The sequence below is a fragment of the Globicephala melas genome, chromosome 1, assembly GCF_963455315.2.
Source record: "Globicephala melas chromosome 1, mGloMel1.2, whole genome shotgun sequence".
In the NCBI taxonomy this organism is placed as follows: domain Eukaryota; kingdom Metazoa; phylum Chordata; class Mammalia; order Artiodactyla; family Delphinidae; genus Globicephala; species Globicephala melas.
The window spans coordinates 142257494-142278734 of NC_083314.1; the positions used below are offsets into that span (position 1 = coordinate 142257494).

Consider the following 21241-nt stretch of genomic DNA (forward strand, 5'->3'; position numbering starts at 1 on the left):
GTGGGCCGATCTGGGGCTGGCGTCTCCCTCAACAAAGCCTAGGTCTGGAGCTCTGCCCACTCTTCCCAGCCAGGGCCCCCACTAGCCTAAAATGTGCCTTCATGCCAAGTAGGAAAATGCCCCCCTCTGCTGCGACCAATCATAAAACAGTGACCCCTCTAGGTGGACCAATCACAGTGAGGCAAGTCTCTGGGGAAACTTGATGACGCAAAAAGACCTCCCTCTGTGAGAACTAATTAGAAAAGGAACGTTCTCTGTGCAAACCAGTTACAAAGAGACCAGGACCAGTCGGGACTAGTGCCGCTTCCCCTGGGCTGACTCAGCCTCGCACAGGTCCCAACAGGCTGTGGGAGCTACTGCAACTCCCAGAGCAGTAGAGAACTGCCCTCCGGGTGCCACCCCACCCCATCCTCCCACCCCCATGGGATTCCTTACATCACTGAAGTGTGGCAGCAGGATCTGCAGCATCTCCACATAGACCGAGCTGTCCATCAGCTTCCGGTCCTGCCCCTTGAATATGACCTTGATGTTGTGGACCGCCTCCACCACCAGCAGCCCATCCACACTCTTCAGACCCTTCACCATGGAGGGCAGGAGGGCCTGCACCTTGGTGGTCTGTGGAGAAGGAGCATTTGGGATGGGGGCTCCTATCTGTGCTAACAGGTGGGAGACCCAGCCTCTGATTCACTGAGATGAACTTGGTCAAGCAAGTCCCACCTCCAGGCCTTTGCTTACGTTGTCCCACCTGCCTGGCATGCCCTCACTCAAGCTCCTGCTGTCCCCAAAGCCTTCTTTGGCCTCACTGACTCCTTCCTAGCCTGGATACCTGAGGCCCTTTGTTGTCTCCCCGCTTCTTGGCACTATATAGATGATACCATGCATTGTTAGCTGGCTTTCTGAGTCTATATCCTGTCCCTTTGTCCCTCTAAATCCTAAGATGCAACAACAGTGCCTGGTAGAGAAAAACACAGCACTTTTAATAACGCTAATGGGGCTTCCCTGGTGGCGCAGTGGTTGAGAGTCCGCCTGCCGATGCAGGGGACACGGGTTCGTGCCCCGGTCCGGGAGGGTCCCACATGCCACGGAGCGGCTGGGCCTGTGAGCCATGGCCACTGAGCCTGCGCGTCCGGAGCCTGTGCTCCGCAACGGGAGAGGTCACAACGGTGAGAGGCCCGCGTACCACAAAAAAAAAAAAAAAAAAGAATAAAGTATATAGGGAATTATTAAGTGATACCCATTTTACAGATGGGATAACTGAGGCAGAGACAGAAATGAGCTCTGATTCCAGCCACCAGTATTGGAGAGTCAAGGATGGCCAAGCTCCATCCTTCCTCCTGTCAGGGGTCTAGCTGGGTGGGCTCTCCCCTACCCTCCACTTACCTTTTCAGTCCTTTGGGCCAGGATGACCAGGCCTCGGATGGACAGCACCTTCATGATGGGGTCCTGGTGGCTCAGGCCTTCTGCCATCCGCCCCAGAGAGTATTCCTCAGGGATCCGTCGCACCTCCTCCATCTGGAGGAGCTGAGGAAGTAAGGGTAATTATTCCCTGGCCCAAGGGGTACCTCAGGCCCTGTTTGCCTCTGGGGCCTCATTCACACCTGCCTACCCTCTAGCCCACATTCTTACCACCAGCCAGCTTCTAACCAAGCTTCCCGTCATTCACGGAATGACTCAGGCTGTTTTGTCCCCTCTGTGTGGGCAGGATTCCCTTCTGCCAGGGCTCTCACCTCCACTCTAGCCCCAGCTCACCATGCACAGCTCCATCCAAACCTCAGCCCCCCTGAAGGCATGTTTGACAGTGTCCCCAGGCCTCGTCTAGGCTGACTGCCCCCTTCTCTGGGGCCCTGGGAGTCCTGAACATGGAAACCCTAGTGCCTCCATGTGCTTATGCATCTGCCTCCCGTATCCTATCCCACTGGCGGCTTCCTTGAGGACACAAACTGAGCCTTTCTCCTTGGGCACCTGTTACCTGATACAAGCTCTGGGGTGAAGTGTGTGCTCAGGGAACACTTGTTGCCTGAGTTCACATCCAACAAGAAATGGTTCCTTTCCTCCTTAGAATTGCCCTCCAGGACTTCCCTGGTGGTCCAGTGGTAAAGAATCCGCCTTACAATGCAGGGGACGTGGGTTCGATCCCTGGTCAGGGAACTAAGATCCCACATGCCGCAGGGCAACTAAGCCCGTGCACCACAACTACTGAGCTTGCACACCTCAACTAGAGAGCCCGTGTGCCACAAACTACAGAGCCCACGCGCCCTGGAGCCTACGCACCACAAAAGAACTGCCCTCCTCCAGTGCCCCCAATTGCGGGATTAGCACCACCAGCCCCCCATTGTCCCAGCCCCAAACCAGGCATCACTCTCATCTCCTTCCTCTCCCTTGCCCCCCACCTCCAGCACCCAACCGGTCTTCAGTTCCTGCCTAGTCATCCTCATAAGCACTTCTCCCATCTGTTCCCTTGTCCTCCATCCACTGTGACTATTGAGACCCTGTGTCTTTGATGAGAAGAGAGAGCTGGAGAGAGCGGGCAGGACAGTTGATGGGGTAGGGAGTGGGGGAGGCAGGAAAAGTGGGGCTCCACCTACCACCCGCCCTCCACTCATCATACAGCACGGCTGCTCTGCATCAGTGTGCTGGCACTGTTCTAAGTGCTTTATGTGAACTCACCTAATCCTCATCAAAACCCTATGAGAGGTCAGAATGGCCATCATCAGAAAATCTGCAAACAATAAATGCTGGAGAGGGTGTGGAGAAAAGGGAGCCCTCTTGCACTGTTGGTGGGAATGTAAATTGATACAGCCACTATGGAGAAGCTGGGACGAAGTGAGAGTGGCATGGACATATATACACTACCAAATGTAAAATAGATAGCTAGTGGGAAGCAGCCGCATGGCACAGGGAGATCAGCTCAGTGCTTTGTGACCACCTAGAGGGGTGGGATACGGAGGGTGGGAGGGAGGCGCAAAAGGGAGGGGATATGGGGATATACATGTATGTATAGCTGATTCACTTGGTTATGCAGCAGAAACTAACACAACACTGCAAAGCAATTATACTCCAATAAAGATGTTAAAAATAAATAAATAAAGGGTTTCCCTGGTGGCGCAGTGGTTGAGAGTCTGCCTGCCGATGCAGGGGACACGGGTTCGTGCCCCGGTCCGGGAAGATCCCACATGCCGCGGAGTGGCTGGGCCTGTGGGCCATGGCCGCTAGGCCTGTGCGCCCGGAGCCTGTGCTCCACAACGGGAGGGGCCGTGGCGGTGAGAGGCCCGCGTAGCGCAAAAAAAAAAAGAAAAAAAGGATAGTATTGGATTATAACCCAAAGAATCAAGTAAATATCCACGAGTCTGTATTGCTATAAAAAAATGACCAAATGAATACGTGAAAGTAGAAGGAACAACTCGTACAGAAGAATTCCAACTAATAATTGTAGGCTGAATGAAGGAAGTAGAAAAATCACCATTAGAAAACCACAGGAATAATGGCTCAAGGCAGGATCCATTGATGAATGCTAAAATTAGGGGGTAAAAGTTTAAGTTGCCTAGTTTCAAATATATTTCACATATATTTCTTACTTACAAAAGGATAGTGTTACCCTCACAGTCCCAACCGCCTTTACCAACTGATGAAAGTTAACATCATCAATAATAAGAAGTTAAAATAGAGGTCATGGGGCCCCTGACATGATGCCCTGAGAGGTCACATCACCTATACAGGTTCTTCTCCTAAATGCATAACCTCAGTCTAATCATGGGCACACACGAGACAAAGCCAAATGGAAGGACGTTCTACAAAATACCTAGAGTTAGTCTTTCAATGTGCCAAGGCCATGACAGACAAGATTAGAGGAGATGAAGGAGGTCCCATTAAGTCAACTAATGTGCAAGGTGGGATCCGGAATGGATCCTGGAACAGAGAAAGGACATCAGTGGAAAACTGTGAAATCTGAGCAGTCTGTAGTTCATAGTATTGTACCCATGTCTTAGTTTTGATTATTGTACTATTTTTATGTAAGTTGTTATCGTCGGGGGTGGCTGGCTGTGGGATATATAGGAACTTTCTCATTATTTTTACAGCTCCTCTGTTACATCTAAAATTATTTCAAAATAAGAGTGAAACAATAAAAGATTTAAAATTTTTGCTTAAAAAAAAAAAAAAACCCATGAGATGGGCAATTCATTATCCCTGTATTATAAGAAAGCAAGGCACAGACAGGTTCAGCATCTTGCCGAAGGTCACAGCTCCCTTGAAGACTTCACCCGCCATTGGAAGAAGCAAGCACACACACAGTCACAGCATGGGGGGCTGGGGGAGCCGGGGAGGGACATCTGAGCGACATCAAAGCACCACTGTGAACATGGTGGGCCTGGCTCTGGCCAGGAGTGGGCCACCTCTTCTGGGGACCGGGAGAAGGACTGAAGCTGGGTGAGGACCCCTGCCACAGGGAGGGAGGGCCACTGCTCAGGGCTCTAGGGGAATGCTGGGAAAGGTTAAGCCTACTGTCCCTGACCTTGTGGACACGGGAGGTCCAACCTCCACCCCCCTCCCCAAGAGCCCCTGTGGCAGCCACTAACAGACAGAGAGAGGACCGCCTCTGCCACGAGGCTGACCAGGATAGAGGAGCCAGGTGGGCAGACCTGGTCTGAATCTCTCTGGACAACTTGAGCTGTGCGACCTTGAAAACTGCCTCTTGCCTCGCCGACACATGAGCTTCATAATTCCTGGTTTTCAGGGCTGCTGTGCTGATGGGTGGGGTAGCAGATAAAAGAGGTCAGCGTGGTGCTTGGCATGTGGCAGCCCCTCAAGAAATGGCACTTTCCCTTTCCTCACCAGGGTCATGGGGGAAATTAGAAGTAGACCCAGCAGAGCTGAGGCTGTAACCCCGCCTCCTGGCTCCCAGACACACTCTTGTCCTCTTGGAGGTGACATATTCTGCTGGTGCCTGCAGAGCCAGGCAAAGTGTTCACTTGGGTGCTCACTCATCCATCCTATCCCCACTTCTTGGGGGCCCTCTTGGGGCTGGGTTTAGGGATGCAACATAAACACAATGTAGTCCCTACTCCCTAAACTCACAGTCCACTGGAGAGGCAGAAAGGTGCAAGAAGTGCCGGGATTGCCACGCTGCCTTGTGTCCACCTGGCAATCTTTACTCAAGGCCCAGCTCAAATGACACCTCTTCCAGGAAGCCTTCCTTAACCTTCCGCTGTCTGAGCAGACAGTGAGCCTCTGAGCCCCACTGTACAGACCCTGGTGATAGCCCAGACCCACTGTGTGGCAGCCAGCAGGTCACAAGAGGAAGATGGGATGGCGGTTAAGAGAGTGGGTTTTCCAAATGTCCATCGACCAATGAATGCAGAAACAACATGTGGTATGTACATACGACGGAATATTATTCAGACTTAAAAAAGAATGAAATTCTGACCTGCGCTACAACATGGATGAGCCTTGAAGACATTATATTAAGTGAAATAAGCAAGACATGAAAGGACAAACATTGATGAATCCACTTATATGAAACCTAGAATAGGCAAATTCATAGAGACAGAAAGTAGAATGGTGGTGACGGGCTGAGGAAACGAGGGCGGGAGAGTTAGTGCTTAACGGGTACAGAGTTGCAGTTTGGGAAGGAAAACGAAAATCTTCTGAAGATGGATGGTGGTGATGGTTGCACAAAAGTGTGAATGCACTTAATGCCTCTGAGCTGTACACTTAAAAATGGTTAAAATGGTAACTTTCATGAAATATATATTTTTTACCACATACACAACCACAAGCACACACACAAAACGAAAGAGAGAGTGTACTTTAGAGCCCAGGTGTCTGACTTTGAATCTTGGATAAGCCACTTAACGAGCTGTGTGGCCTTGGGAAAGTTACTTAAATCTGTGCCTTGGTTTCCTCCTCTAAACTAGGGGATGGAATAGTATATGCATCATAGGATTATTGTGAGGATTAAATGGATCGGTATGTGTAAAGCTCTTAGAATATGCCTAGAAGGTAGTAAGTGCTCAATAAACGTTGGCTATTGTTATTGGCAAGTCTTCCCTTCTGGGGTCAACCCTACCAACCTCCTCCTGACTCATCTCTCCCCAGTACCCACTCCAGTACCCCCATACACTCACTCAGCTTAGCTGTCACTTCCTCCAGGAAGGCCTCCCTGATGTTCCCCCACCCAAAACATCCAAGACTTTTGTTCTCCCACCACAGCCTGAATTGCCCCCATGATAGCACAAGTCACTCTATAGTACCCTGTGTTATAATTGGGGTGTACTCTGTCTCCACTCCCATACCAAGAACTCCTTGAGAGCAAGGCAGAGTCAAATTCATATTTGTGTCCCCAATCTGGTACCTGGCACACAGAGGTGCCCAGCAAATGTTGGTGGTTGCCTGGGGCAAGGGGGAGTCTGGGAAGAGTGGAATGGGGTGGAAGGGGTAGAAAGAAGAGGAGAGATGGGAGGGAGGAGGGAGAGAGAGCTACAAAGCCTTTCTACTCAAAAGAAATCATGTTCAGGAAAGACTCTAAAGTGTTAAGTACTTATTGCACAGGAGGAATGACCAGCAATGGGAACTGAGGCCTGTGCTTAGGGGAAGGCCCAGGGGGACCCCTGCCCCACGCCCAGTGCCCAGTCTCTACCTCCACGAAGAAGGCAGTGGCGGTGATCTTGTGCTTCTCGTCGCCTCGCTCCAGGAGCGGGATGAGCAGATAGAGGATGCGGCACAGCTCCTGGCAGGAGTACTGCACCATGGCCCTGGGGTGGGGGAACAGTGCCCTTAGGCTCTCCAGCCCCAGGGGCATGTGCTGGGTGGGGGCCTAGCCCCAACACTCAAAACTCTGGGAAAGCCCAAGTCACCTGTGTTCCTGCATCCCCAGGGTTTCCCACCTGGACAGGATCTCAGAGACCATTTGATCTAACTGCTTCATTTTACAGATGGGAAAACTGAGGCCCAGAGTGGGAAAGTGACTTGCCTGAGAGCACAGAGCAAATCAGTAAGAAAGATAGGCTTAAGACCCCTGCGTGCACAGGACCACTCCAGCAGGAAGAGACAGGAAGGAAAGGGTGTGAGGACCCACTCGCTAGGCACCAGGCAGCAGCCAGACACTTTCAAGTAGTTATTGCATTTGATCCTCACCATTACCCTTTGAGGTAGGTTACTGTTGTTAACCTGTTTCATAGATGAGGAAACAGAGGCTTTGAGTGTGAAATGCCCAAGGCCATAGAGCTGGAAAATGGCAGAGCTGGAGCCCCAACCCAGGGCTCCCCACTCCAGCTGCCTCGTTCATTCTACTAAGCCAGTGGTTTTCAAAGTGCAGCCCCTGGGCTTCCCTAGTGGCGCACTGGTTGAGAGTCCGCCTGCTGATGCAGGGGACATGGGTTCGTGCCCCGGTCTGGGAGGATCCCACATGCCGCGGAGCGGCTGGGCCCTTGAGCCATGGCCACTGAGACTGTGCATCCGGAGCCTGTGCTCCACAACGGGAGAGGCCACAACAGTGAGAGACCCGCGTACTGCAAAAAGAAAGAAAAAAAAAATACTGCAAAGTGCGGCCCCTGGACTAGCAGTATCAGCATCACCTGGGAACTTGTTAGAAATGCACATCCTCAGGCTCCCATCCCAGGCTAACTGAATCAGAAGCTTTAGAGGTGGGGCCCAGCAATCAGTGTTTTAACGAGTCCCATAGGTGATTCTGATGCAACCTCAAGTCTGCACTATGCTTCATTAATCAATGAGTCCAGGAAAGTGTGTCGGCCAAGAGTAGAGTCTGGAGTAAGATAGCCTGGGTTCAAATTCTGGCCCTACCACTAGCTGTGTGACTTTGGGCAAGTCACTTAACTTCTCTGGGTCTCAGGTTCCTCATGGGTAACACTGGGAAAATAATAGTGCTATTTCATCGGTCATGGTGAGGGTTAAATGGAAGTCCATGAATGTATGGCTGTTTGCATGGTGCCTAGAGCACAGTAAGTGCTCAATAAATGCGGTTGTATCCTGAGACCCCTGGGGAGAGCACCATCCTGGACACTCAGCGTGCAGGGCTAAGAAGCAGACTCTTCCTGCAGGAGCCACATTAGTGAAATCAAGGTGCCGCCCCACCCTTCTCCTGACCCCATGGGAGGCTGTATGTGGTTGGGGGGAAAAGCCCTGATCTGGGTCAGCAGGTCAATTCCAAGCCTTACCACTTCCTGGTTGTGTGACCTGTGGTATATAACTGTCCCTCTCTGAAACTTGGCACCCTCCCCTGCAAAATGTGCATTAATAATCCCTGCCACCCCCCCCCAAAAAAAATCCCTGCCCCACCAGTCAGCATGACGATAATAAAAGCTAACCTGTGTTAGCTTTTATATATGTACTATATGTTAGCTTTTATATATGTACTATATGTTAGCTTTTATATATGTTAGCTTTTATATACTCTTACTATATGTCAGGGGCTGTTCAAAGTACTTTAATCCTCACCCTAAATCTTGGAGGTGGGCCCTGTTATTATTTCCACACTACTGATGGGAAAACTGAGACACAGAGAAGGAAACGAACTTGCCCTGGGTCACACAGCTGGGTAGTGGTAAGCTGGGATTCAGACGCAGGTAGACCTGCTCCAAGGCCACATTATAAACTGCTCGGCTAGACCATAATTTCTGTATTAGCGTGGGAACTAAATTCATAATGTGCTGAGAAATGTACTTTATAAATAACCTAAGTGCTCTGCAATGCCAGGTACTGCTGTAACGACAGTTTGTAGAGTGTGTGCTATCTTTCACATCTGAATTGGCTACCCACTGAGGTATATGATACTCTGCCAGTCTCAGAGGAGAGACGATGGAGGGAAGGGTCTTGCCCCGAGAGAAATGCAAACCCAGGTCTTTTCAAAGACCCTGAGGTCTCTCCCCTCCCTCCAACCCCTGCCCTGGGGGTCGCTGGCCTCACCTGGCCAGCAGGGACACTCCACGGTGGTGGTTCTCCGCCTGTCCCATGAGCTCCCAGCCACCCTGGTCCTCCAGAAAGGTAGCCTCGTATGAGCAGCCCATCTTCAGCAGAAGGATTTTCACCACTTTGACCACACAGCTGCCAAGACAAGGGGACTGAGACCTCATGTCCGCCTGCCCCCAACAGGCCAGACCTCCCTCCACCCAAGTCTCTCCCACCATCAGTTCCATCTGCCAGACAAATTTCTCTCCACAGCCTCAGCACATGGTATCGTCATGTGACAAGATCCTATCTTGCCCTTACAACACACCTGTCAGGGTAGGAATTGCTTACCCCATTTCATTGGCAAGGAACCAAGTGGCCAGGAGGTTAAATTGGTTTAACCCAAAGTGCAAAGCACTGTTATAGGCCAGGACTCAAACCCAAGGTGTCCTGACTTCAAGCCCAGCTACACAACTGCTTGCCTTCTATCCCTCAAAGTGCACTTTTCTGAGCATAACACACAATAGAAACCAAAAAGGAAAAGACTGAGGGAACTGGACTGCATAAAAATTTTAAAGTTCTGAATAGCAAAAGACCATCAAATTGTTGCAGGTTAAGTGATAAACTGGAATACAAATGACAAAGAGTTAATGTCCTTAATATATAAAGAGCTCTTACAAACCAATAAGAAAAATTCCCAACAGTCCTATATAAAATTAGGCAAAGAACAAGAACAGGTTGCTGACAGAAAAGGAAACAGAAATGGCATTTAAACCTCAACCACATTCATAATAAGAGAAATACAAACTAAAATTACAGCAAAATACCATTTTTTTCAACTTTCAGATTGGCAAAGATGAGAATGTGCTGGCAAGGCTGTGGAGAAATAAATAGTGTCATATACTACTGGCGGTGGTGTCCTCTGTGGGAGACAATTTGGCAAACTGGGTGCTTTAGGAGGTCCTTCATTTTCCCTTCACTCACTGGTCAAGAACTTTTTCCACCACATATTCCTATTCCACCATAATATTTAAATACAGAAACCTTCTGATGCACCCATTCTACTTTCAGGAATTCATCCTACATATACAATCACATGTAGGTATAAAGACATATAAACAGCCTCACTCACTGCAGCATTGTTTCTAATTGCAAAATGCTGTGAAGCACCTAAATCGAGAGGATCCTGGTTAAGTAAATGATGGTATATTGGAATCTACCCAGAGGGATATTACGCGGCTGTTAAAAATAATGAGGCAGCTCTATATGTAATGATCTCAGAGATACGGTATACAATAAAAGCAAAAATATATAACTGTGTAAGGTCCACTAACACTGGTATAAAAGTAGAGAATGAAAACACATGGGCTTAGCCCTACATCAACCCCCTCTGAAGGGCAAGAAAGAACCTGGGGTTCTTAGTCATCTTAGGGCAGATGACTGGGGTAAAGAGAGGAACAGAGACTCCCTTTTAATGCCTTTTGAGATTTTTACCCGTGTGCCTATATTACCTGTTCCAATTAATAAATAAAAATCAAAATGGTTCGGCCTTGGGTACAAATCTAATACAAATAATATCTCTAGGGAGGGAGGAGGAAAACCGAAATGGCGAGCTCCTTGGGGGAAGCTGATTCTTCCCTGCCATCCAGCACTAAGCAGAAGACATACCCTGCAGGTGCTCTCAAACAGTTGTTGAACACATGATTGGCTCTCTCATAAAAGTGTGCACCTGAGGACTTCCCTGGTGGTGCAGTGGTTAAGAATCCGCCTGCCAATGCAGGGGACATGGGATCGAGCCCTGGTCCGGGAAGATCCCACATGCCACGGAGCAACTAAGCCCGGAGGCCACAACTACTGAGTCTGTGCTCTAGAGCCCGCAAGCCACGACTACTGAAGCCCATGCACCTACAGCCCGTGCACCACAACAAGAGAAGCCACTGCAATGAGAAGCCCGTGCACCACAACAAAGAGTAGCCCCTGGTCACCACAACTAGAGAAAGCCCGCACACAGCAACGAAGACCCATCACAGCCAAAAATAAATAATAAATTAAAAAAGAAAAAAAAGTGCACGTCCGTTTTCTCTTCTAGTCCCAAAGCTAATTTCTACTGATCAATTGCCCTAAAGACTTTCGGAAGGGCCCTTGCTGGTGGCCCTCCCCCTGCCGGGGACAGTAGGAACATACCATACAGGCACGAAACCAGAGGGCTGTCCATCTTTCTTGGTGTCCTTGCAGGAAACCACGTGGCCAGGCAGGTTGAGGCCGATGTGGTAATGGACTTGAATAAGCAGGGCCAGGAGCAGCTGGGGGTAGATGCGCCTCACGTGGCCCATGCAGCTGTTGACAGACAGGAGCTCACAGAGGCCGCTGGCTGCCTGGTGGGGCAGGGGGCGGGATCTGTTAGATGTCCCAGCACTCCTGGCAGGGCCTAGACTGCTTCTCTAGGAGGCTGGCTCTGGATCTTTGCTCTTCTCTGGCCCGACTTGGGCAAGCCCAGATTCCCCCCCAACTACCACATCCCGACTCCTGGCTCTCTGGGTGAGCCCTGCCCCAGAACAATCACAGCGACCCTTTGCCTTTGACACACCCCTGGAAGAATCATGGTGGGAGGATCTCTTCCCACATTTGTGAGGTAGAGTCTTCATCCCACTGTGCAGGGGAGGAGACAAGCTCAGAGGAGTGAAGAGACTTGCCCAAGGTCACCCAGCCTCCCGGGGGCACAGCTGGGACTTGAAGCCAGGTTTTCAGATTATGCGCTGTAGTGAGCCCTGCCTCCTTCTGGTTCATAACACAGGCACACAGACGGTGAGGGGGACACCAGTTGCCTCTTCGTTGGGGGCCGTTAAACCAGGCTGCCCTCACTGCCTCCTCTGAATGACATGAGAATACACCAACACACAGTGATCAGAGGAGGAGTGCATGAATGCCCAAACCAGGGAAGGAATGGGTGCTGGTGCCCTAGTCATGGAACTCAGTGCTGGGAGAGAGAGGCAGAGAGATCCAGTGGTAAAGCATGGGATTCCGGGGCAGGAGATCTGAGTCCTGGCACCACCACTCACTAGCTGTGTGACCTTACATGAGACGTGGAATGTCTCTGAGCATCAGTATCTTCCTCTGTAAAGGGATAATACCACTCGCCCCTCTTTATTTGCTTCCCTCCACCAGCTTGTCTTGCTCTCTGCTGAATCCCCAGAACTTATGAGTATGCCTGGCACATAGTAGGTGCTCAATACCTGTTGAATAAATTGATCAATCCAACAAAAAATTTTTGAGTCTACTGTGTGCCAGGTGTATGTTGGACTTTGGGGATATCAGGCTCAGGCACTGAATTCATGCATCTCACTGATTACCCAAATGACACCCCCAACACACACACACACACACACAGTATTGTTAAATCACAGCTGGGGTAAACTCTCCCAAGATAAAGTATGTGAAGCAAAGTATAATATGCACCAATTTGATCTGGTCAGAGAAATCAGGGAGGGCTTCCCTGAGGAGGCGATAAGAGCTAAGGGTTGAGCAGAAGTTAACTTGGTGGATAGCAGTCTAGGCAGAGGAAACAGCATGTGCAAAGGCCCTGTGACAGAAGATAGCAGTGTTTAAGAAGATCTGACAGGGAACTTCCCTGGTGGCACAGTGAATAAGACTCCACGCTCCCAATGCAGGGGGCCCAGCTTCCATCCCTGGTCAGGGAACTAGATCCCACATGTATGCCACACTAAGATGCCCACCTGCTGCAACTAAGACCCGGCGCAACCAAATAAATAAATATTTAAAAAAGAAGAAGAGGAAGAAGATCTGACAAAGAACAACGAGGTTGGACCCATGCAAGCAAGAGGATCACGGTGAGGGGTGAGGGCACGAGGCCGGTGAGGGGTGCAGGGCCTGTAGCACACAGGTAGGAGCACTGTGTTACTCTCAAGGGCAATGGGAAGCCACTGAGAGGGTTGAGAAGAGCAGATGTGCATTTCTCAAAGATTTTTTTGGCTGTGGTACAGATTGGAGGGGCTGGAGTGGAAGCAAGGAGATGAGTGGGGGTATTATCCAGCTGGCTAGGACCAGGGGGTTGGTGACAGAGGCAGAGAGAAATCTGTCTCTCCACCCAGCCCCTTTCCTGCAGTCAGAGCCCTTTCCCTCCGTGTTCCCAGGGCCGACCTCTGAGACTGGCAGCAGAAGCACTTAAACATTTTATGTTGCTAAATGAGTGAACGAGTTACCTCGTTTAATTTTCCCAACTGCCATGTGAGGTGGATATACTATTATTTCCATTTACAGAGGCAGAGAGTGAGCCTCAGGGAGGTGAAGTGACTTGCTCATGTTACAAAACCTGAGCAAAGCCAACCCTCAGACTAAGGTCTGCGAGTCCCAGGTCATTCTGTGTCCACTATTCCAGGCTGCTGACGTCACTGTAAGTAACAGTACTATTGTCGTCCAGTGGATCACAAACAAGAGGCCAGAGACAGACTTGCTCAAGGCCACACAGTCAGTTCCTGGAAGAGCAGGGAACTAGAAGATGGGTGTGCAGAACTCAGGGGGAGGGGAGGAGGGCGGAGGATGGGATGGGGCAGTGATGGAGCAGGGTGGGGTGTCCTCACCGCTAGGGGCATGATGGAGGCCCGGCCCTTCTTGGTGACAGGCTTTTCCTTCAGGCTGGTCAGGAGCAGATCCAGGAGATCTCGGGTGTCACAGCTGGGCTTGCGGAGGATCAGCTGCCTCCACATCTCTGCTCCGTTGCTGGGGGGTCAAGGGTGGGGATGGTTAGTGGGGACCAGGGCAGTGGGGCCACCCTGCCACCCAATTGTTTGGGGAGGGGGAATGGAAGGTGCCTTTGAAATGGCATCCATGGACGTACCAGAAAATTTCTGGAATGGACAAGAAAACGCTCCCTAAGAGGCGGGGGGCTAACAATTATCGAAAACCCTATGACTCAGGGACTTACTTTACCAGGTGCTTTGCATACAATTTATTACTTCAGCAAATATTGAGCATCTGCTGTCTGCCAGCAGACGTGAGCAAGGTAGTCAAGATACTCAAGGTCACTGAATTCTTACACTGACCCTCAAGGTGGGCTATTATTCTAATTTTACAGATGTGGAGTTAAGGCTCAGAGAGGTAAAATCACCGGTCCAAGACTACACGGCTAATGAGCTACGGAGACCAGAAGTGACCAGGCCTGATGACTCCAAAGCCTGTGCCTGCTCTTCTATGCCAAGGAGCCCTTTGGGGCCTAGATCTTGCATTTGTCACATAATGTCAAGGAGGGCCCACTCCTGTCCCTTAGAAGGCAGTATACCAGGCAGGGGATAGCATCTGGGCCAGCAGGCACCAGCCTGTAGGCACTCCTATCGTGGGGAGGTGAAAATGCTGACAGGGCCAGTGCACTAAAGGGTTAACAAAACCCTTTCCCCCTTCTGCTTAAGATTTGAACCTTCCATTAACTTTCCAGCTCCGTTCCCCTGGAAACCTGATAAAGATAGTATGTCAACTATGTTGCTAGGCAACATTGCTTACGGTAAAAATGACCCAATTGGTAAATTGCGTCTGGGCTGGAGGAACTATAAATTAACTAGAAGGACCATTGGGGACGCTGTGGCATTGGGCTTCTCAGGGTGCAGTGACTTGTGACTGGGCTTGTCCCTGTGGGGATCCTGGAAGCAAAGTCTAGACAGTTATTTTAAGAGACACTAGTTCTTTTGAAGCCTGAGCCACTTAAGCCAGGGCAGCACCTACACCTTTCACCTGGGAGGACCAAGGCCAATACTAGATTGAGGAAAGTGAGGCATCCAGGGCACAACATTTAAGGAGGTCCTCCAATCAGGCAAGCACAGGAGTGGCAATTGAGAGCGAGGCCTCCTTAAATTTTGTCCCAGCTCTGTCTGGCCTGCTACACAGGCTGCTGTAAGGACTCTGCCCTGTCCTATGTCCTGAGTAACTGAGGTCAGGTATGGCCCTGGCAGTCTTGAGTCTGAATGTTTAGTGGCTCCAAGAAGAAAACTCCCTGGTTTCCAGTGAAGCCAGAAAGGGTTAAATTCTTCCAGGTGGGAGATGGGAGTGTGTCACCCCTGCGCTGATCTTGGTTTCTATGAACGACACCAGCTCTCCTGGTTAGAAGCACACCTCACTTGCACAGTTCTGCATAATTCTTTTCCATTCACTCTCAACCAACTACCTTAAGATGTGGATCACACGCTTCTGCCTTGTTTTCATTCAAAGGTGTGGGAGCGTTTCCTGAGCTGGGAGACTGGAGCAGCCAGATTTGTCTCCCCTGCTCACGAGCTCATCACCATCTGGCCACAGTCCCCTCTGCCCATCAGACCAGAGGTCCCTGAAGGCTGACAGCATGGAGGCACTCAGCACGACCGCCTGCATTACTTGTCATGACCACCCATTTGGGGTGAGAATGGGGGGATTATTTCTTCCTTTTGCATCTGGGGGAAAACTCAAGCCCAGAGAGGGCAAGCAGGCTACTCAAGACCACAGAGCGTCTGGAGGCAGAATCAGGACCAACACTCAGTTCTACTTTTATGGCATTGTTGAAGCGCTCTGGGCTTGGAGTTGGTCAGATGCGAGTTTAGGTCCTCATTCTGTTGCTTGTTCAGTAGGTGCCTAGGGCTAGAAAACTTCCCATGAGCCTCAGTTTCCTTATCTATAGAATGGGGTTGTTACACTTGTGAGAAAACATACAAATGTGCAGCACAGACACCTGGCAGTGCTCAGGGAGGACTCGACGGTTGTCATAAGCATCGTAGATCATAGAAGAGGGACCACCTGGGAGGGCGAGGGGCTCCTCTGGTAGAAGAAGGGATTCCCAGCCGGGAACAGGGCTATATCAACCCTCTGAAGTGTAGTGGCTGGAAGCTCCCCTCACTTGGTACCTGTCCAGTGGGAGGGGACACACGAGCAGGGCCACGACGACCTCGGTCATGAAGGAGCTGGCCAGGAGAGAGACGGGCAGCAGGGCCACCTCTCGGGCCCGTGGCTTCTGAATGTGGCTCAGGTGCACATAGATACCCTGCATGATTTCTGGAATCTGGGGTACAGCCAGGGTGACCAGGAGCAGGCAGAGGGCCAAATGGAGAAGCCAAGGGGGTGATGGGGGAGCAGGGAGACAGGAGGAGGAAGGAAGGGGGTGACAGGATGTGGGGAGAGAGAGGGGAGAGGAGGGCGCAGAGGGAAGAAAAGGGGAGACGGGCAGACAGAGCAGCCGCCCCTTCCCTGGGAGACAGCTTGTCTTTGCTGCCCTCCCGCACCCCACACTTGATAGTTGAGCTGTCTTGGGGGCCAATAAGGGAGTTCTTTCTCACCTGCAAGTTGGGAGCATCTGGAACTCAGCTACCACCAGCCCTGCCCTGCCCTGCCTGAGGGATGAGTGGGCCCTGTGGGGTTTCCCAGCCCAGCCTCTGCCCCCCGGGGGCCTTACCACCTCCAGTGCCCTGTGTCGGTACCGCTCCAGCACCGAGCTGAGTGTGACCTCCGAGGCCAGCTGCATCATTTCCCCCGAGTCCTTGCCCCAAGCCTCTGAGCCACCTTTCAGCCCTTCCAGGGCTGCTAGCAGCAGGTCCTTTACCTGTTGGGGCCCCAGGAAGTCTCCAAATTCCTGAAACAAAGGCATAGAGACCTTGACACACATGGGCAGACCCAGAGCAAGCCGTACATGGATGCCCTAACACCACCAGACATATGCAGAGGTCAGCAGGGGGGCATATACTCAGTGAATCCGTGAGTGTCAAACACTTTGAGGAGGAGCTCCAAAAGAAGGGGTGACATGGTCCCTGCCCCCAGAGCTGGTGACACGGCCCACGCACTGTGGCGCAGACCAGAGGGTTTGGGAGCCCACAGGATGGGCCTGTGTGGTCAAGGAAAGCATGTAAAGGAACGTAAAGGGAATTGAGCCTGGAAGGATGGAAGGGGAGGAGGAAGCACTGGGGCAGGCTGGTACTGCCCCTCCTCCCTTGTCCCCATCGCCCCAGGAAGGCCCAGGGCTGTTGGGGAGCAGGTGGTCACCGCGATAACACGCAGAATGTTCTGGCACGGGCTGACAGGGTTGTAGGGGCCCAGGAAATGCTTGTTGCTCTCATACAGCTCCTTCTTATCGGTCTCTTCCTTATCTCTGGCTCCTGTAAGCAAAGAACCTTTTCAGTGAGGCCTGACCACCTATTTTGTCTTTTAACTTTTTGTTAAACATAGATGTAGGATGTGCCTAAATCATAGGCGACCAGCGGGGTCAGTTTTCACAGTGAGCATGTCCTTGTAGTGGGCACCCAGGTCAAGAAACAGAACACGGTCAGCACCCCAGAAGACCCTCCGGTGCCCCCATTTCAGTCCACTATCCTCCTCCCCTACTCAGGGTAACCACTATTCTGACTTCTAAACCTGCAGATTCGATCTCCTTGCTGTTGGACTTTACATAAATGGACTCATACTGTATGTTATCCTTCGTGTCTGGCTTTCACTCAACCTTATGTGGATGAGATTCATCCACCCTGCTGCAAGTTGCATGGGTTCACTCACTCCCAGCGCTGTATAATTTTCCATGGTATGAATATACTACGATTTATTGATCTGTCCTACTTCTGATGGACATTTGGGTTGTTTCCAGCTGTTATGCATAGTGCTCACCTGAATGTTCTAACACGTCTAGTCCATGCCTTTTGGTGACTATAGGTACACATTTGTAGGCACATAGCTGGGATTGGAATTGTGTCCTAAGGTGGGTATGGGTTCAGCTTCAGGGGATATTGCCAAACAGTTTTCCACAGTGGGGACCAAGTATGCCCCCACCAGCAGTGTGTGAGAGTTCCATGGCTTCACATCTCACCAGTGAATTTGTCTGTTCCATTTTTGCCACTCTGGTGTGTGTGTGGCAACACCTCTATTAAATTGCAATTCCCTTACCCCTGGTGTTCCCAATCCCCCTTTTCTGTTTTCTTCTTTTTTCTGTAATACTAATCATCACTTGACTTACAATAGGTGTTACTTGTTTTTTTGTTCATTGTCTCCTGACAGCAAGAAGATAAGCTCAACAGGAGGATTATTGAATTAATCTTTTTTCTTCTGTGTCCCGAGTGCCTAGAATAGTACCTGCATGTGTGGGCTCCTTATTTTCTGCTGAAGGAAACACATTTCAGGAACATTTCCTGAGCCTAACTGTGGCCTGGAGTGGGTCCTACCTGGATCCCCCAGGGTGTGCGAGACACAGGCATAAGAGAGGGCCATTGAGGCAGAATAACATATGGACTAAGTAGGCAGGTTGTTTGTGAAAGGAAGGAGATTGAGACCTGGAATCAGGCAGACCCAGATTCAAATCCTAGCTTTGCTGCTTCCTACAGTCAGGGGCCCTGGATAAACCATTTCACTCCTTGAGAATCTAACAGGGTGGGTTTGTCTTAGGGTCACCAGATAAAATACAAAATACCCAGTAAATGTGAATTTCAGATAAACAATTTTTAGTGAAAGTATGTCTGAAATATACCAAAAGGTATTTACCTTTTATCTGAAATTCAGATTTAACTGGGTGTCCTATATTTTTATTTGCTAAATCTGGCAATACTAATTTGGTGTATACTATTCCTGTCCCTAAGACTGATCATTAACGTGGCTTATATCACCTTCATCTATCACTCAGGGGGTCTGAGTGGTTCCTGGGCAGCAGGGGAAATCTCCGAGGGGCTAAATCTTTGCCCCAAATGCTAAAGAACAAGAAGAGCAGGGACACCAGCCATATCCCCAAAGGTTGAAACTAATAAGATGATCCTTGTAGGGATGGGGAAAAAGGAAACTCTATTTGGCAAGTACCTATAATGTGTGGAATGAGCTGGTCTTTTTACATCTATGATCTCATTTAATCTTCCAAAAAGCTTGTGAGTTCTATCCTATTGTGTCCTTCTTTACAAATGAGGAAATCTAGGCCTTGACAAGAAAAATACTTGCCTAAGGTCACACAGCTAGGAAGGGCCAGAGCTAGGTCTTGTACCCAGGTCACTCTGCCTCCAGAGCCAGGGCAGTTTGAACAATGTGCCAAGGTTCCTTGGTCTGGAGCAGAGTTAGGACTCTGGAGAAAGGAAGGAGGCGAGTAACAGTTGATACTGCACACCTCTAGGTGCAGTCCCAGCTGGGTTCCTGTGGCAGCCCATACCATATCACGAGCTCCCTGCAGCTGAATCCAGAGATGTACTCCCACGTACAGGTTTTAGCCACTCCAGATTCCAAGATAGGACCTGCTCTTTGTTCATTCATCCAATAAATATTCACTGAGCACCCACCATGTTCCAGGCCCAGGGCTAGATCTTGGGAATACAGTGGTGAACAAGACACAGACTCAAATGAACTTATAGTCTAGTGGGGGAAGACAGACCAAAACCCAGGACACTGGGGCTGTTATGCCTGGGCGTACATGGTGGCATGGGAATGTGAAAACGAGAGTCACAAATTAAACTTGGAAGAATGAGGAGACGCTTACATAGAAGCATTGCTTAAGTCAGAACGGGCTTGTTTGTCACCTCTGTCTCCTAGTTCTGTGGGGACTAAGGCTTCACACTGATTTCCAGACCCCATTGGACTCTGTGTTGGTCCCTTCCATATCCCCCCAGTGCCTTGTTGCCATGGCTCCATTCAATTCCTAGGCTGAGTACCTGCTCAAAAGCCTTGTATTAGAGGCACTCCAAAGGGCTTACGTTTTTGAAGCTCCAAGATGGTGTAGAGGATGGTGATGCCGTCCAGAGCCTCCCGGCCAATCTCCTCATCAGGATCCCCGACGCGAATGATGAGCCTCCCCAGCAGAAGCCCCAGTGCCGGGAACCCCGAGGACATCTGTTTGTGTCATAATCTTAGGGATTGAGACTTACAGGTTTAATAAGGCTAGACCATAAATGGTGAACTGAGCTAGATGGTCTGGCCCTGAGAGCTGAGCCCTCTGAGGATGGGGGGACCACCTGGGAATCTCTGGGTGGATGCACAGGCTCCCTCAGAGCTGGGAAGAGTCTCCCTAGGAGTGCCCCTCCTCCCTCCCAGGGCCACTCACAAAGAAAGGCAGGGTCAGAAGCATGTGGTTCAACACGGAGACATTGCTTTTCACAGCCCGTGCTCTCTCATGGGCCTTCCCAGAGTTCATCCAGGGCCCCAGAGGCTGTGGGGAAAAGGGCAAGGCTCAGAGCTACAAGCTGGATGCCAGCGTCTACTTCCTGGACGGGCAGGCCAGCCTTCACCCATCATCAGGAAGCTTCTAGGGAGACAGCATAAAGACAACCCGCTGTAGCCCTCCTCCTTCTCTTAGAGCATGGGGAGACATGGGGTCCAGAAGCTGAGGACAGGACTGGGAGACCAGAGGGAGGACAAAGGTCAGTGAGGAGAGAGATGAAAGGTGGAGAGTCTTGAGGATAGGAGAGAGAGACAGGAACAAGAATTTGGAAAGCAAGGATATGGGGACAGCTGTAGCAGGAGTATGGGGGATAGGGAGAGAGTGAAGGGGCAGGAGTTTGGGACGTAGCCTGTGAGAGGGGCAGGGAAGCAGAGACCTGGCACAAGATGACGTCCTGAAGTCAAATCACTCTTTCTGGGTCCAGCCCCCCACCCCCAGATCTCCCGAGTCAATTCTCCATTCTCCTCCGCCTTTGCTCTCCTCCCGGCCTCTGTACCTCCAAGATGCTCTTCAGCCCAGCAGGAGTGGGGTCCTCAACAAAGAGGGCATTGAGAAGTGTCTGCAGGGCGTCCCAGGTCTGACGGTAAAGTGTCTGTGGACAGGAGGAGGACCAAGCCACTAGGGAACCTCTGGAGCAGACCCCAGCCCCAGGCGACCCCTGGTGTGGGTCAGGGGAAGAAGGGGCACTCGGACTCAGGAGAGCTGCTTTCTTGTCCCGCCTCTGAGACTAACCTTGGTGTGTGACATTGGACAGATTACTTTCCCTCCACGGGTTACAGTTTCCTTATCGACAAATTGGTAATTATTATCTCTGCCCTTCTTAGCTTACAAGGGGAGGCATCAGAGGCCCCGCATTTACTGAAAATCTACCGCGGGCCAGGTGCGTGCCTCGTGATTTGCACAACCGTATCACCTTATCCTCAAAGTGTTTTTCTCATTCTACCAATAAGGAGACACTTGTCCAAGGTCACAGAACAAGGAAGTTTCGGTTTGTGAGGAGCATGAGAAGATGGGTGGGAAAAAGCTCTGGAACCGTGAGAGCTAGATCAACGGACGACCAGCGTGACTTATATTACTGTCTCTGGGGAAGTGTTCTGATTCTTTTTTATATTACTACTCCTAGATCCAAATAGATTTTCTAAGTTGCCCCTTCTAGGAGCCATCTCTCTTCTGCCCGGTTGTTTCTTCCTTCCTCAGCCA

At 50.6% G+C, this 21241-nt stretch overlaps 1 protein-coding gene across 1 annotated transcript in view; it reads right to left on the reverse strand.

Annotated features, from left to right (window-relative positions):
• The window catches only part of MROH7 (maestro heat like repeat family member 7), a 43448-nt gene that overhangs the window by 7435 nt on the left and 14772 nt on the right, over positions 1–21241 (reverse strand). Inside the window, exons 6-17 of the mRNA XM_030870253.2 lie at positions 20538–20633; positions 19925–20029; positions 19578–19713; positions 16909–17021; positions 16325–16501; positions 15780–15934; positions 13500–13638; positions 11086–11276; positions 8920–9057; positions 6635–6749; positions 1381–1521; positions 436–615 (exon numbers count right to left, since the gene is read on the reverse strand). Coding sequence (XP_030726113.1) covers positions 436–615; positions 1381–1521; positions 6635–6749; positions 8920–9057; positions 11086–11276; positions 13500–13638; positions 15780–15934; positions 16325–16501; positions 16909–17021; positions 19578–19713; positions 19925–20029; positions 20538–20633 — 1686 coding nt within the window. The remainder of the gene's footprint in view (positions 1–435; positions 616–1380; positions 1522–6634; positions 6750–8919; positions 9058–11085; positions 11277–13499; positions 13639–15779; positions 15935–16324; positions 16502–16908; positions 17022–19577; positions 19714–19924; positions 20030–20537; positions 20634–21241) is intronic.